Here is a 16,665-nt window from a genome sequence, read left to right as displayed (position 1 = left end):
GAATTAATTGAATATTTACGATTTATAAATAATTTTCTTTCAGTGCAATGAAAAAATTCTCTCAAATCGATCTAATCAATTAATTCATGAATTTTTTGTATTGAAGCCAGAAATAATTAAAAAAATATATTTTGACCTGTCAATAATATATATCTTGTGTGAAATATATTCTTCGCAATAATGTGAATGGGTTTAAAGAAAAAAGGGAGGGGGGGGGGGGGGGGGCATCAAGCCAGAAATAATAAAAAAATGATTGAATTAATTGAATATTTACGAGTTATAAATAATTTTCTTTCAGTGCAATGAAAAAATCCTCTCAAATCGATCTAATCAATTAATTCATTAATTTTTTGTATTGAAGCCAGAAATAATTAAAAAACTATATTTTGACCTGTCAATAATATATATCTTGTGTGAAATATATTCTTCGCAATAATGTGAATGGGTGTAAAGAAAAAAGGGCGAGAGGGGGAAGAGGAGGGGAGGAGGAGGGGCATCTGGAGATGGTTCAAGGTGGTTGGTGTGTGGCACGCGGTTTTTTCTCCGAAAAATGCAAAAATAGAGAAAAAATAAAAATAAATAAGAGGATAAAAGCCATGTAGTCAGCAATGTCGTTTGGCTTGAGGTCCTTCTTATTTCTGCCATGCAAGTGGTGCTTATCCGTGAGAAGATTCCATTGGCTTTCTTTCAGGCGTTTAGTTACTGCCCGTCTCTTCGCGGTTTATAGTTTTCCTCTTGCTCGTTGCAAATCTCTGGGTCTCTGTTTATTTTATTTTGGTGAGTGAATATTATACGGACGGGAGATAAATTTTTCACCGTGAAAAACCGACTGACCACTGGCTACGAACGAAATTTTCCATTTAAAAACAAATTGGTGAATAAAAAAATAACGGGTATCGAAAAATGAATTGAAATTCAAATTCAAATATATGCGATATATATTAAAAAAATATGATGTAAAGTGAATTTTAAAGTATTTGGATTATTTGTTATATATTTTAAAATTGAATTTTGCAAAAAAAAAAAAATGGTGGAGCCAGTGAATTATCGTATAGCATCCTGACGTCGTCTTGGGGTTGAATCGATGGTTGGTGGGTGGATATTCGTTTGAAATCGTGGGGGGATCCATCAATCTTTTAACATTCGACTATCGATCACCTCGGGTGCTTTTCCTACATAATTAATGCACCACTGAGTGGACAAGAGGTTCTATACACCATTCTATGTCCCTCGAAAGGTGAAGCGATACCTCGGGTTTCCGTTACTTCGGGGGGTTGGAAATTCAAGAGGAAAAATATCGAGAATTGTTAGAGGGAAAATCTGTCGAGGCATCAGCGAGAGTGAAGGGTCACAGGGGAGACGACAAGTGGTGGAGAATAAGAAAAAAAATTATTTCCTTATCTAGGTGTCCAATACCGAAATATCACCGAACATAATATACCAGAAATTATTTTATTGATATTATTATTATTAATATTTAATAATTATTTCTGTAATTTGTTCCAAATGTTGATAATAATTATTGAATTTTATTGAATATCATTTGTTGAATAATAAATTCAGTTCAGAAATGATGGAGTTTATATTTTTTATGGACGGGAGATAAATGAAAAATATTAAAAATACGGCTGTACGTACATCTGAATGAGATAATAAATAAATAAAATATGTTATGGTTTATTATTTGTGAGTACGACGGGGCCTTGGAGAAGATGTCGGCAATTTTCCGACGTGAAATGACTGGATGGAGACCAGAGTGACAAATCGGTGCCAACATTTACCGGTCAATGTTTAAATAATAATAATAAATTTTCCAACTCGCCTCGACTGTCGCGACGAGTGGAGTTGAGAAAATTTTAATGGACTTGGTGAGGGAAAATTATTAGTGGAAAGAAAAAAAAAGTGGTAGATAGTGGAGGGATTGTTTCAGGTGGTCATCAAATATGCTGGGACAGATGCGTCGTCCCCACAGTAGTTTGCAATTCTTCCCGTGGACTACCCCTAGGTGTATACCCCCTTTTCTGGTCTTACGTATTCCCTCGGTTACCCTCCCCCCGATTTCTCTGCAATTGTCCTTCTTCTTCGACATCACGCGGGTCACACGTAATTACACAGGGGAAAAACTCCCCCCACTATCAAGTCAAAATTATGGATTACTCCAAAATGTTCATTTACGCCTCTTTGCGATTCCTTAAATTTCAAGGAATTTCAATTTTCAATTGTACTTTGGATTCAAGAATGCTCTTTTTATAATTCATTAGATTTATCGCAATTAATTTTCAATTTATATTTCAATCCTTTAATTCGTTGGAGTAATAGCCATACAAAATTATTATATTGTAGCTGATTTTATGGATACATATTATATTGTTTAAACAAATTAATGAAAATTTTAGTCTATCGTCATGAAATTTTTTCCATTGTAGATTTTCAAAATTTCAACGAAATTTTAGATTTTGGGTTACTTAACAGAAATTTTTATTTTCTCCATAGGAGCCTGTGTTAATTGCAAACTTTAATAATTAATAATCACAAGACGTTATCTATTATCACTCCAAAAACATTATTCCAAAATTTCAAACAATTTATATGACGATATAATTTATGTTAATTATATTTATATCTTTGAGTTTTTGGATTGAATAATAATTGAATTTTTAACTTAAAGTAAAAATGGGAATTGATTTAAATTCTGAGTTGTGTTTATTTCAATTTAATTTCAATTGAAAATTTTCCCTGAATGTTCTCATTGAATTTTTATTGATCTAGAAAAATTAAAAATTGTGCTTTCGATGGTAAAGTCTGATTGGTTTTGTAATAATAATAGAATACCGAGTATTTTATATCACAAAGAATTTTCAATCAAGAAAATTTTCAACAATTTTCAGAGCCGAATATCTTTCGATGGAAAAATTATAGGAAAAAGGAGAAATATACCCTGGGCTTTTCGATATGCGTCAGAATGTTGGTCGAATGAGAATAAATAATCATGTAGCCTTGGAAGAAAGTAAAACTGACTCGCTGTTATGACCCGATTGTTTATAATGACAAAAGTTTCATGAAAATTCGCTGTACATGTGGGATATTCCAGTAATAATCTCTTCTGAATATTCAATTATGAGTTTGACTTCCAATCCAATAATCATTGATTTATCAAAATTTCAATTTGATATGAAAATTATCACTGCCTTAATAATTTCAACTATAATTCAATTTTCAATAGATAAAAGTCAATTTTCCAGAAATTCAAAAAAATTCATTCTTAATTAATTCAAAAATTTTACAAAGAAATATAATTTCCAAATATAAATGATTCTCTCAAGAAAATGGATAATTGAAAAAAAAAAAAAATTGTTTATAAAATTGTTTATGAATTGTAGATAAAAGTCAATTTTCCAGAAATTCAAAAAAATTCATTCTTAATTATTCAAAAATTTTACAAAGAAATATAATTTCCAAATATAAATGATTCTCTCAAGAAAATGGATAATTGAAAAAAAAAATAAATTGTTTATAAAGTTGTTTATGAATTGTAGATAAAAGTCAATTTTCCAGAAATTGAAAAAATTAATTCTTAATTATTCAAAAATTTTACAAAGAAATATAATTTCCAAATATAAATGATTCTCTCAAGAAAATGGATAATTGGAAAAAAAAATGAATTGTTTTCTTCGTGAACAATTATATTAAACAATTTGATTATTAGACAATTATTGTCCACATGCTCTCGAGTTAATCATAAATAATTCCAGATGATACTAATATCATTCGTAAGACTGAAAATTTCTCCAATTGAAATGATAATTCCCAGACAGTCTAACTGTCGCCAATGGGAGAATATTCTCCAGCATTTGACGGTTTCTTGGATGTGCGACACGCCATTCTCAATAATTCAGGGTAAAACGGGTGTACCCAGTCTGTGGTACCCGAAGAAGGGTCTCATTATATTTTCCTCAGAGAGAAAAGTGAAGACTGGGAAACTTCCATACCGTTTACAATAATAACAGTAATAGACACCCTCGCATCCCTCGGATATCAAAAATCCCCTCTAGTATTCACCCCCTCGAAACACGTGTGCAATATCTCCCCCTCATTTCCCCCATTTTTCTTATTTTCCGACTATTTTATCCACTCTGGTCATTCTATTTTTATCCTACCCCTCCTACTCATATTATGATTCCAAAATAAAAAATAAAACCACAGAAATTTTTCAAAATTTCCAAAATCCTATTTTTTACTTGAAATTCATTCAGTTCAATTTATGAAAAATATAGAAATATAGATGTAAATAGATTTATATGGAAATTATATAATATCCAGAATATATAAACTCCTTGATCGATTGACTTGATTAATTAATAAACTTGACTGGAAATAATTTGTTGTTGAGCTTCGAGATTTAACCGAGGAATGGAGCGAATGTGAGGTGCACCAGCTGTTGCAATTGCGCCTTGTGCAATACCGCAATTAATGATACGTGTATAGGACGACCTTGGGATCGAACCTCAGGATCTATTCCGTGGCTTTCACGCTGATAAGTGCCAACGCAAGAATCAATGGACTCCTCATTGTCCATTGGCATCGTCAATATTCTAATTACCGAGGAATTAATTGGATGCGAGAATTAGCAGAGGTGGAGATGAATGTCATGTGGGCATGCGAATATCTAGGAAATATTTCGTCATTTTATAATAGCTAGAGTTGAAATTGCAATTTCATCCATCAACAATATAAATCTTGAAATAAATTTGTTAATCGGTGCATTGGACTCGAAGAAAAATTAACTAATAAAAATTAAATTAATTAAAAGCTAATAAATATATTCGATTAATTTAATCTTTCGATTGATTCCAAAATTCAAGGGTTCTAAATAAATAAATAATGATAAACTCTTAATGATGTTGTCATATAAAATCGAAACAGCAAAGTGAATTGTTTAATTCTATTACACCAATTTTATTTACTATTGAAAATTAAAAAATATTGTTGTCATCTTAATATTAAGAGAAAAATTATGTGTTTTAAAAAAATTTATTCAATTGAATATCCAGCACTCGGGACTATTGGATGAATTCGTTGTTTATTTATTGAAAAATTGTTTTTTCTTTTGAATACATTTTTTTCTTGGTGTGGCAATGATTGGAAAAGGCAAAAGAAAAGACATGGCGGTTTTTGCATTCGCACAAGTTCAAACTTTTGTGATGGCAACCGCCTGTCGGTAAGTTGTCGTGGCAACGGTTTGTTGTGCTGTGGCAACACGAAACCGGGGGAATCGGTATATGAAAAAGGGAGGAATTGGTAAGAAAAAGATAACGAAGAGAGGGCAAAGGGCTGACCCACGGAGTGAAAATAATCCAGTCAATTTTTACCTCGATAGCCTGCAATTACATGACCTGTCGAATTGGAACTAATGGGGGTTCATCAAGAACGGGGGATAATTATCCCTGGTCTAGGGAGTCGATTTTCACAGGAAAATCTGCTGGGGAATTCGGATAAATCTCTAGGCAACACCTGAATGTAATCGTTCAACACTTGTTGCGTCAATTACAGGACTCATGGGGCTGGGAACCTATTTTTTTATTTTTCAATTTGAAGAAAACAAATTATACCGCACGTGATTTTTTCGATTGCACACTGAACTTCCCTTGATTTTAATTTATAAATTATCTCTTAAACAATCATTCGTGTTTTAAATACCAATCGAACAAATTGAACTAATTCAGGACCTTTTGAATAATCGAATGATCTATCATTCATTTTTTATTATCTTTGTGGTTGAACTATGATTATTTACACATGAAATAAAAAATTAATTAGAAATTAAACGTTCAATCACTATTTTCAAAAATTTCGCGTCAGCTGTCTAGATGGAAAATAAAATTTCAGATTTTAATGAGTTCAATAAATGTTTGAAAAGTGAGAATTATTTTTAAAAAGTCAATAGTTATTTAATTTATTTTTAAGTGAATTGGCAGGTTTATATATTTTTCTCTTGTGTATCGATTTTCAGGGAATAATGGAAGTGATATTAACGGTTCGCATTGATTTTTCCGCGGAGTTGTGAATTTTTAATGACGAAATTCCTTGAAATTTCAGTGGTAATGGAAGTAATGTGAGCATAACTTGAGTTTAGAACAACGAAATTGATTCGAAAGAGGAGTTCATAGGAATTATTATTATGATAATACTTTTAGGGATTTTTGTCGGGCTCTGGTGATGAGAGAGTTGATTTATAAAATTAATTATCTGAGGGAAGCTTTAATTGGAAACAATGATTTTAATTGAGCCCAGACGATTGTGGAGTTAATAGCAGATGTGTTACTACTAAAATAATCAGATAATTGTCGGCAGTCATTATTTGTCATTATCTACTCGCGATTACGCATACGTATTTTAATTGATTGAAAATATATTCCTGAAGGGAAAGCTGTTGAAACACGGTAGCGAATTGATGAAGTGAGAGAAATAATGATTAACATTTTCAGGTATTTAATCATTTTCTACAGTAATTTCATAATTAATAAATAATTCCCTGCAATAAAAGAATAATTAGGAAAAATAGATTTTATAAGGAATTAAATAGATTGTTAATTAATTAATTTATTGATCCCTCGATTTCCGAATTTCGGATTTTCTCAAGTAGAAAAATTCGGAGTAATTCGAAATAATAATAATCGGTATTAAAAATTCATTCAAGGTCATTCTTCGAATAACAATCTCATTACTCATCATAATTCTCGGTTTTAATTGAGTTTGGAGCACCTAAAAATAGCGAATCCAAAGAAAAACTCTGAAAACCATTTCCTCCTGTTAAAACATTAAAACTACTTTATAATACTCCGCCAGAAAATAAAAATTTCACCTTGTCCATAAGGAAAAAAGTTGCTCCAATTTCCTTAAAAAATTCTCCTCTCCACAAAAAAAAACTTGACATTTCCACTGAGAAAAATTCCCAAAGAATTCCCCAAGCCCCCCAAAAAGAATTGCTGACGACATACCCCACATTCCGGGTGATATCCCATTTTCCCCAGGTCCTCCATTACACCCTACCCCAAAGATTCCAACTGGAATTCAAAATTTCCGAATATGCCGAGTGCTCATAATACCCCACAAACCCCCCACGATATCACACCACCGAATTGTTTCCATCACTGGAAACTCCAGGTCAAATGCGCTATGAGCGTTATCATACCGATAACGCGTCAACCCGAAAGCGTCGTTTCGACACATCCCCGAGAAAAGAAAAAAAAAACCGGATGTCCGAGGATATCAAACCCGCCAAGAAACCGACAAAGAAAATCATCCCCAGGAGTCAGTGGGGCGATAATAGCCGGTGAAACCCCATCGGAGTTGATAAATAATTACAGAATAATTGTGAAGCGTCAATATTCCATTGGCTGTACCACGCGCACGAAAGAGGGCTAGAACTAACCCCTCGGGATTGAGGAAAAAATAGAGAATCCTCGGACCCATTTTGCCCACCAGTTCGTCACCCCTTGACCTCGAATTTTACCATCAACTTGATTATTTCAATTAGCTGATTGATTGGTACTCACTCGGTGATGATGATTGCGGGAGAATCGGGTGATACTGGATCAATCCTCAGTCACAAAAACACCGAAATACTTGGGGACAGCAATCACGTCGCAATGGCGCACCGATAAATGCGTTGGAAAAATTCAATGGTCACGGTAAAGTCATCTAACGGCGACGCCATGTACTTGACATTTTTCCGATGATTCCATTGGATGGCGTACACCAATCCCTCGTCGACTCACTGGCGCGGGAAATTCAATGGCGGCGCCACTTGTACTTTGGTTATCAGCTGAGCTGTGGGGATTATTTTTGGTATAAACAAATTGATCGAGACGCTGGAAAATGCTTCGGTAATGTTTGTTTTAACGGATTATTCGTTTTTTTGTTATGATTCATTTTTTAGTCAATTGTTTTGTTGATTTTTCCAGGAGAGAGGTATTAAGGGAGAGTTATTGTTTATTGAGAATTTATTGATTATTGGAAGACTCACCGGTATTCAAAGGTTAATTGGCGGAATCAATTTTTTTGGTGGGGGGGACTATAAATAACGGAATATTCACTTTTGTCAAGATTTGTTGAAAAATTTGTAGAATTTTAATTGATAAATTTGGGGAATTGAAATAGGGGAATGGGGGATTTGGGGAATTATTAATTATTATTAATTAATTATGTAATAAATTGAGGAATGTGTGCAGAAAAAATGTTATAATTGAAGGAATGAACAGAGACGTGGAGAGACTTCGGAGGATTATTTCCCAAATCGCTGATGAGATTGTTCTGGTTAAGACGACGATAGATAGAAGGGAATCAGAGCTCCTAGTGGTAGAGAAGTCAATATCCCAGGTGAAGATGCTGCAGGAGAAGGCACTTCACGTCTCCAAGTGCAACGAGATGAAATTTCGAGAACGTGAGGAGCAGGTGGAGGTGATGAAAGGGATTTATGAGAGATTGGCAGTGACAAGAGGAGAGGTCCAGGGGAATATCACTGATCAGCTTCTGAGGAAAATTGCTGAGCTGAAAATCCTGAGAGATTCATTGCAGAAGGAATTTCATGATGAAAAATCTGGTACAATTGATACAAGAAAATAATATAGGACTCGTGAATTAGAGTATCACATGAGTCATCAGACTTTATAAAAATAATATTTACATCAGTACTGTACACGAATATTTGGGGATTGATGGATTATTCAGTATCAATCTGCTCGTCATATTCATTAACATATTTTTGGATGCGCTCCTTCGATTTCTCCTGCTTTGCTATATAATTCGTTCCAATTTTCGTTGATTTCGCAATTTTATTAGCAAGAATCTGCCTCTTCTGTCGTTTTTTCAACAGACTTTTCACGAGATTATTATTTTCATTCTCTAAATCGTCGACTAGTGGCGTCAATCTGTCGATTTCTTCCTGGATTTTGCATACGTCGAAAGATCTGACGTGGAGGGCGACGTCCCCAGGTGGTCTCCTACAGGAAAAAATTAATTTGTTAGTCTTTTCAATTCAATTGTTCAAAATAAAATGTGACAAGTGGGATTTAACATTTGTCTTGATTAATTAAATATTCTTCCTCAAGATCGATTTGATTTATTGTACGTACCAGACAATTTCCCCAGGACTGTACGGAGTTTCCATGAGTAATTGTTTGATTTTATTTAAACCACTGGTGAGACTCTCCTCAGCCATCATCTCATCCAACTCCTTGTTCATCATCTCCTGGAGGTCCTGTCGGATTTTCCCATGGAGTTTGTGAACTGTCGACGTGAACTTTGACTCTGGGAGCTGCAATCTCAAGAAATTCTGGCACTCTGCAAACTGCTCCTGACTGGAAAAATTTTCAATCAGTAATCGTAATTAATACTTCAAAGGGAATAAAAAATCACTGCAGCATTCCCTCTGGTGCACAGACGAGGGGTAACTTTATCGGATCATTCAGAGAAATTCAAGCAATGTTTCTATAAACAGCGGATTAAATTTCACACAGGCGAGATATCGAAGTTATTTCAGGAGCCAAGAGGCAAAGGGTGACGAGTAGAGTTTTCAAGGGATATCTCTGAATCTGACAGAGATAGTGATATTTTCATTAGGACCTTTTGTGTCAGGCGAAGTGAGACCTACAAAAAAGGTAAACACGAAAATTCGAGTATCTCTATTAGATCCACAGATATTCATCGAAAAAGTGTACAGGGGATAAATTGACTTGTTATTCTTCTCTACTTATTTTATATCCATGGTTTCCCTCCGGAACCCACGAGAATATCCACCATTTCTTCGAAATTTGTTTCTGGAATTACCTCAATCGTCGTTTACGTCTCGATGATAGCGTGTTCGCGGTCAGGCCGGGACAGGTGCAATTTGAACATAAAGAACCACAAAGTTGCAAGTGTCCAGGCCTGAGTAAAAACACAAAGAGTTCCCTTCCACTGGCGAGAAAAAAAATCATCAAAAATATTGAATAAATTATATTTTCAAGTAATTATCACTGATAAAGTACTTCGGAGGTCACAATTAACTGAATTGACTGGATGCTTCTCTCAAGGGAATCAAAAGAATATTTTTCTCTTTCTTGATATTTTCACAGTATTTCGATTTAGACTTGGACAACCTGCAAGCCATATTTCACGAAAATATATTTTCTTCTATAAAGAATATTACACATTGACTGGAATATATTTTTCTCAATGTCTGCTCTCAAGATACGACAATGAATCAATTGATCCCAGCGTGGGAGAAAGACACGATTGAGTTTCGAAAAAAAAAAAAAATCACGCGGATATTGGATTTCCGGTCACCAAAGTAACGGATCACCATCGAAACCCGTTTGATAATGATCCAGTGTGAACCAAGAGATGACTCTCCTCGCCAAAAATGCCAAATTCTCCGCGAAAGTAAAAAAAAATCCTCAAACCAAAAACGATGGTGAAAAATTCACACGAATAAAAACGCATGGCAACGGAATTTCTTTGTCCCCGAGGCAGCGGTCAAAAGATTGTCGAGATTCACGAAAAAAAAAAGGCCCTCGCGTGTCCCTTCCGAGGGTCTCGTGCACAATGCCCCAAAACTTGACCGAACGTTACAGAAAGAAGAAAAAAATTAACAAGAGAGAATTTCTGAAGCGTAAACGAACACGAGACAAAGAGACGCCCAAATACAGAGCAAGTAAACAAAGAAATGGTTTATTCCCACATTCTGGGGTGATAAAATCCTCGAAATAAATACAGATAGTCTGAAGGGAATAGTGTAAACAAAAACGGTCACCCAACAAATTCCTCGATATTATGATGCCCAAAATTTGAGGACTTAAATTTTGATCTCACCTCACAGAATCTCCGATCTTTCCGAAAATGTGGGATAGAGCTGCTCGCAGAGGCAACGTGCTGTCTGCTTCCTGAACCACTTCCGAGTCCTCGACCATATCCATTTTTTAATCTTTATTGTTAAAAAATTACTGCCTCCTCGGATTTTCCCAGGTGTTGAAAATCTCTCGGGGCAATTTTGATTGGGAGATAATAACCGGTGGGTCGTTTGTTGTTGCTAAACAGAAGGTTTTCACGAGTTCTCTGGACTGAACTCGTAACTCGAATGCTGTGCGAACGGTTTGTAACGGTCTCACAGCTTCGAGAGTCTCGAATCGAGACTCCAGACTGGAGGGGGTAAAACGCGGGAAGACTGTCCAACAAAAAATCTATTTAAATTTATAATATTATATTCAGTCGTTGTCATGAGCTCTAAATTTAATTTTCAACATGAGAATTACATTATTTATTATTCCTTTGAATTATTATTGTTATCATACAAATAACCAATTGCGGATTATTTAACCCAAGAAAATTCGAAATTCGGAAAATCATGAAAAAAATTATTCTAGCCAAAATAATTTTTTTTTAAGAGAATTATTAATGCAGAAAAATGGTAGTTCATTAATGGAATAAATTATGGATGAATTATAGGATTTGAATTATCCGCCAACATTGAGTTTCCGATTGGCGCAGGTAATGCATGCGCGACTGAAATGCGCGATCAAAAAAATGGCGGCTCGCATGTACACCGCCATGGCACTTTCTCAATTTGCCAAAAAGGAAAGAAAAATAACATCAAAGCCTCCCAATAACTCAATCATCATAACACCCAATTTCATCAGACGTAGATTAAATTGACATTGCGAAAATTGCAAGAACAACTTTATTATCAGTGGATTGTCAGAGAGATATCGGTGATCTGAATGTGATGTGCTATGAGTACACCCACAACAAATCAACAAGACCATTACTAAGTGAGTTTTCACAAATAAAAATAACGTAATGCACAGTAAATAACGCATCAATTATCCAACAAAAACTGATTGCATAATTAATTATGTATTATGTATTGTGTATTAATTATGTTGTGAATGTGTTTTTGTAATCGAGTGATGTCTCTGACAGGTGAAAAATCTGGGAGCTGAGGCTCTTTTTTAGCAGGAATGAGCTCTCATCATCACTTGAATCCACCCTCTGGAGAGGTCACCCACATAAATCACCTCTCCGAGGACATCGGAGGACTTTACCTTTCTGACGAGTGCTCAGACGTGACACTTATTGTGTCTGGGCAACGTTTCAGCGGTCACCGGGTGATCCTTGCTGCCAGGAGTCAGTATTTTCGTGCACTTTTGTTTGGGGGACTGAAAGAGAGCATGCAGGAAGAGATTGAGCTGAAGGGTACGACACTACCAGCTTTTAAAGAGCTCCTCAAATACATTTACACTGGACATCTGTCATTGACGAATCAACGTGAAGAGATTGTCCTGGATATACTGGGTTTGGCACATCAGTACGGTTTCATTGAATTGGAGATGGCTATTTCTGATTATCTCAAAGAAATTTTGAATATTAAAAATATTTGTCTGATATTTGATGCCACACGTCTTTATCAACTGGAGAGACTGACAAAGGTTTGTCATGAGTACATGGACAAGCATGCCCTCGAAGTGATAAAGCACGAGAGTTTTTTGGAATTGAGTGCTAATGCTGTGAAAGCGCTTGTGTCAAGGGACTCATTCTATGCACCTGAAATCGATATATTTCTCGCGATGCAGACGTGGGTAAAGGCAAATCCAGATGTAGATGTAAATGAAGTTCTAGGACAAGTAAGACTCAGTCTCATAGCGATCACTGATCTTCTGAATGTCGTTCGTCCCACTGGTCTCGTATCACCAGAAGCTATTCTAGATGCAATTGCTGCACGCACCCAGACACGAGACTCGGAGCTGATTTATCGGGGTCGATTGCTCGTTGACGAGAATGTGGCACACCCCAGGTACGGTGCTCAGGTACTCCAGGGAGAAATGCGGAGTTATCTTCTCGATGGTGATACACATGATTACGATATGGAGAAAGGATACACGAGGCATGTAATAACGGAATTGCAGGACCATGGAATTCTCATAAAATTGGGGGCTCAGAGTATAATTAATCATGCGAAGATGCTCCTGTGGGATCGAGACATGCGTTCTTATTCTTACTACATAGAAGTGTCGATTGATCAGAAGGACTGGGTAAAAGTGATCGATCACTCCGAGTACTTTTGTCGTAGTTGGCAGTATTTGTACTTCGAGCCACGTGTTGCTTTATACGTTCGCATCGTCGGAACCAATAATACAGTGAATAAAGTATTTCACGTGGTGAGCTTCGAGGCTTATTACACAAATCACTCAGAGAAGTTGCACAAAGGGTTCGTCATGCCATCAGAGAACGTCGCAACGATGGAGAGAAGTGCGAGTGTTATAGAAGGTGTGAGTAGATCTCGAAATGCTCTTCTGAATGGTGACACATCAAATTACGACTGGGACAGTGGCTACACGTGCCATCAACTCGGCTCTGGCTCAATTTTAGTTCAGCTTGGCCAGCCCTACATGATCGACACTATGAGACTTCTGCTCTGGGACTGTGACGATCGTTCTTATTCATATTACATCGATGTTTCAGGGAACTTATGCAATTGGGAGAGAGTTGTCGACAAGACCTCTGAGGCTTGCAAATCGTGGCAGACCATTCGGTTTGATCCACCGAGACCTATCGTATTTATTCGCATCGTTGGAACACATAATACTGCTAATGAGGTGTTTCACTGCGTTCATTTTGAGTGTCCAGCGAGGCAGGAGATAGCGTGCGATACTAAATCAGCGAAGAAAATTAAACGACAGCCCTCGGTATTGAATTCTACCACCGCAGCTCCACCGACTCCAACAGAAACTGTTATGGAGGCAGCTAATGTTGATCAGGATGATGGAAATTCTACAGACGATGTTGCTCTATTTGCTGGCCTACCCTCAATCTAATGTTCCTCTTTAGGACAGAATTTCGTTAACGAAGAGGTAAAGGGTGACAAGTCGATGCTGATCGTTGATAATTGCGAAAAATATTAAAATCTATTTCGCTATTGAATTATTTGCGAGGGAAATTTCTTAGAAATTACTAATTATTTTACGGGTCTCGAGGATTGATTTACTTATATTTTTAATGTAAAAGTAGAATAATCTCTCGTTTACTTTGTACAAAAAAAATAGTTTTTGAAATATTGCAGTCCGCTCAGTCGTTAATAGTTTATTTGTTAATGAGCCGGCGTTTTCAATTAATAAATATTTTTTCATGTGTGAGATTCAGGAAAAAGTTTCAGATCGAAGAGGAAAACTTTCATCCAAATTTTTTTTCGAATCTCATAATTTTTCTAAGCAATTATTCACGCGATTGGTTAATTTATAAGATTAATTTATAATAAGGATTAGACCGTGAGAAATTTTAGAGATTCTTGAAGACTAGTTCCTCGACGTCTGCCTGATAATCTCTGTTCTTTTAATTTTTCGTACATTATTTCTCCAGCGTGTCCTCGGTCAACAGTATTTTTCCTTTAGGAAAGTGTTCGAAGGTGATGGAATTTTCAGATCCACACACTTTTGAGTTTATCAAAGTACGAGTATTTTATATATCCCAAACACTTGCTGTATTCGATTTTATTTCTTAGATCTAGTCAATTTTTATTGTCAAACTGTGAAGATTGAATTCCCCATGGAAATTCGAAATTTTGTGTATAGTAATTGGAGTATGTAATAAACTGCTCATGTATAATCATTAAAATTTGTTTAATTCACTTTAATTTATCCCCTTGTTAAATTTTCATGTATTCTGATTTTTTTATTGCAAATAAAAACATGACAGTTATCAATTCAAGGTCAAAAGTTGAAGGGCAAACATGAAGGCGAACATGACCGAAAAACGATCCCGAGTTAGAGCTCAACAATAAACAAAAAGTTCTGGAAAAAAAAAGAAAAATTTGAAAGAGAATTTCCCAAAGGCACTAGCAACGGGCGATAGTTGTAAAAATTTGTAGAAAATTGAAATACTGAATTGAACCGATAGGTTAGGAAAACTACTGAGCGCCTAGTAACGCCTGCCATTAATTCCTCCCACAAGTGTCAACAATCAATTTTCACGTTGTGGATTGTAATTATCACTTGAATTAGGATTTTTTAGTTATGATTGTAAGAAGTGAATCATGATGCCAATTACAGCTGATCACAAACCTCACCTTCTGTTTTTGGCAGAACAACCTGTTCAAGGTAAATAAACATGGCACCATGAAATGAAAAATGACATTCTGAAGATTAATTTGTAAATTGTAATTTCTCTCTTCAGTGCTTCAGGATTTCTGTAAATTAGTCATCGATTACTTACAGAAGGGACCGAATTTGAAATTGTATACAGCAGCAGCTCGTAAGTTTGATCTGTGTATCAGTAAAATAATTTTCTGTCACTTGTTATTTAGTTTGGTATTTATTTATCCGTAGAAAAACTCGAAGTCGATGCAAAAGTCATTCAAAATTCAGTGGAGGGACTCGTGCATTTACTGATAGAATGCACAAAAAACAAGGTAATCAGTCAATCCACTGTAATTCTGATAGCCCCAATTTTTTTCTTATCAATAATCCGTATTTCAGTTACCCTTAGAGGAATTCCAGAAGCTGACACTCGACGTGGGGTTTACAGACGACAAACAATCCCTCCTGTCTTCACTCTACACTGAGAAAGAACTGGAATTACAGCAAGCATTATCTCAGATTGGTTTTGCCATACCACAGTATCATAATTTGGAGTGGAGGTTTGAAGTGCAGGTAAAAATTGAATAAAATTTCTTTTCTCTCGTATACCCTTTCGGGTCTTTACGGTTAGTTGGTTCCCTTCCCACCCCCCCAACCCCCTGTACCGCATTTGCTTGAAGGGAGGGAAAAACCTCATCTGAGGGAAAAAACCTGCCCAGGTACAGTCGTCCTTTTGACAGGACTACCGCTCGGCAGTGGAACCGTGAGATCAGAGCGCTATAAATTTTTGACCGCCGGTGCCCGGGATCGAACCCGGATCTCTGGCATGCTAGTCTAGCACTCTAACCGCACGGCCACTACCGTCGGTGGTAAAAATTGAATAATTTCCCTGAATCAATTACTACTACGATTTTTTCCTCGTTGCGTACAATCCAAGATCTAATTTTAAATCTACTGTGAATGCGTCCCAATTTCTCCTCATCGAGACGAAATTTATTAAATTTAAGACCCAAAAATAATTGAGTTCAATATTTAATTCACCAGATTGCATCCAGATCCTTGCTGCATCAAGTGGTTCCATCACTGGTGATGGACTTCACCCTGAAGAATCCGAATAAATCATCTGCTGAAGAGCACGTCGTCCTCCAGTCAGACCCAAGAAATCTCCTGCATCTAACTCAGGAGCTAGAGGCTGCCATACAAGAGGGTCGCAGCCAACACATTCGTAAAATAAAGAGAATAATCAAATGATTGAAATAATTTCTGTACAATGAAAATCAAGTTCTCACAACAATATCTTCGAAACCAAGAGAGATAACTACTAGATATCCCTCTTCCCTTCTCACATCCCTACGAAATTCAAATTCAATTCAATTGAATTTTAATTTTAATTTAATCACCATTCTGATTGATGTAAGCAATAAAAGAAACCCCGAAAGAAACTCCATCGACTGTACATAATTTATTCTGACAAATACCAGCAATCAGCATCGAAGGGAAGACCTGGAGTAGATTTTCATATTGAATAAAATGTTTCATTGGCTTCCCACAGTCGTAT

The 16,665-nt window shown here is 35.9% G+C and overlaps 5 protein-coding genes across 7 annotated transcripts in view; 3 read left to right on the top strand and 2 right to left on the bottom strand.

The window, feature by feature from the left end:
- HnRNP-K (Heterogeneous nuclear ribonucleoprotein K) overlaps positions 1-7,654 on the bottom strand; it is a 33,206-nt gene extending 25,552 nt beyond the window's left edge. For all 3 annotated transcript variants that reach the window (XM_011313131.1, XM_011313130.1, XM_011313132.1), the window contains exon 1: positions 7,557-7,654. The gene's annotated coding sequence lies outside the window, so the exon portion shown is untranslated. The remainder of the gene's footprint in view (positions 1-7,556) is intronic.
- A 188-nt stretch (positions 7,655-7,842) lies between these two features.
- On the top strand, positions 7,843-8,646 carry LOC105271534 (uncharacterized). The gene is made up of 3 exons (XM_011313124.1): positions 7,843-7,886; positions 7,965-7,971; positions 8,252-8,646. The coding sequence occupies exon 3, from the start codon at positions 8,254-8,256 to the stop codon at positions 8,623-8,625; it is 372 nt and encodes a 123-aa protein (XP_011311426.1). The 5' UTR covers positions 7,843-7,886; positions 7,965-7,971; positions 8,252-8,253; the 3' UTR covers positions 8,626-8,646.
- Positions 8,641-11,129, bottom strand: LOC105271535 (uncharacterized). The gene is made up of 3 exons (XM_011313125.1): positions 10,852-11,129; positions 9,135-9,359; positions 8,641-9,002 (listed from the first exon to the last, which is right to left on the bottom strand). Exons 1-3 carry the CDS (start codon positions 10,953-10,955, stop codon positions 8,723-8,725), a joined length of 609 nt encoding a protein of 202 aa, XP_011311427.1. The 5' UTR covers positions 10,956-11,129; the 3' UTR covers positions 8,641-8,722.
- Positions 11,130-11,575: 446 nt separating this feature from the next.
- Positions 11,576-14,485, top strand: BTBD9 (BTB (POZ) domain containing 9). The gene is made up of 2 exons (XM_011313123.1): positions 11,576-11,807; positions 11,959-14,485. The coding sequence occupies exon 2, from the start codon at positions 11,997-11,999 to the stop codon at positions 13,848-13,850; it is 1,854 nt and encodes a 617-aa protein (XP_011311425.1). The 5' UTR covers positions 11,576-11,807; positions 11,959-11,996; the 3' UTR covers positions 13,851-14,485.
- A 243-nt stretch (positions 14,486-14,728) lies between these two features.
- On the top strand, positions 14,729-16,549 carry LOC105271532 (COMM domain-containing protein 2). Its single transcript, XM_011313122.1, has 5 exons — positions 14,729-15,128; positions 15,205-15,282; positions 15,357-15,439; positions 15,507-15,680; positions 16,152-16,549. The coding sequence occupies exons 1-5, from the start codon at positions 15,065-15,067 to the stop codon at positions 16,356-16,358; spliced, it is 606 nt and encodes a 201-aa protein (XP_011311424.1). The 5' UTR covers positions 14,729-15,064; the 3' UTR covers positions 16,359-16,549.
- The last annotated feature ends 116 nt before the right edge of the window (positions 16,550-16,665 follow it).

The sequence above is a fragment of the Fopius arisanus genome, unplaced genomic scaffold (assembly GCF_000806365.1).
Source record: "Fopius arisanus strain USDA-PBARC FA_bdor unplaced genomic scaffold, ASM80636v1 scaffold00112, whole genome shotgun sequence".
Classification (NCBI taxonomy): Eukaryota; Metazoa; Arthropoda; class Insecta; order Hymenoptera; family Braconidae; genus Fopius; species Fopius arisanus.
This window is presented reverse-complemented; position numbering and strand designations above follow the sequence as displayed.

Coding starts and splice junctions, on each gene's coding strand:
- LOC105271535 (XM_011313125.1), bottom strand. CDS start 10,955: ATGGATATGGTCGAGGACTCGGAAGTGGTTCAGGAAGCAGACAGCACG. Junction 9,360..10,851: donor AAGATCGGAGATTCTGTGAG/GTGAGATCAAAA, acceptor AAATTTTTCCAG/TCAGGAGCAGTTTGCAGAGT. Junction 9,003..9,134: donor AGTCCTGGGGAAATTGTCTG/GTACGTACAATA, acceptor TTTTTCCTGTAG/GAGACCACCTGGGGACGTCG.
- LOC105271534 (XM_011313124.1), top strand. CDS start 8,254: ATGAACAGAGACGTGGAGAGACTTCGGAGGATTATTTCCCAAATCGCT.
- LOC105271532 (XM_011313122.1), top strand. CDS start 15,065: ATGATGCCAATTACAGCTGATCACAAACCTCACCTTCTGTTTTTGGCA. Junction 15,283..15,356: donor ATTGTATACAGCAGCAGCTC/GTAAGTTTGATC, acceptor ATTTATCCGTAG/AAAAACTCGAAGTCGATGCA. Junction 15,681..16,151: donor AGTGGAGGTTTGAAGTGCAG/GTAAAAATTGAA, acceptor TTAATTCACCAG/ATTGCATCCAGATCCTTGCT.
- BTBD9 (XM_011313123.1), top strand. CDS start 11,997: ATGAGCTCTCATCATCACTTGAATCCACCCTCTGGAGAGGTCACCCAC.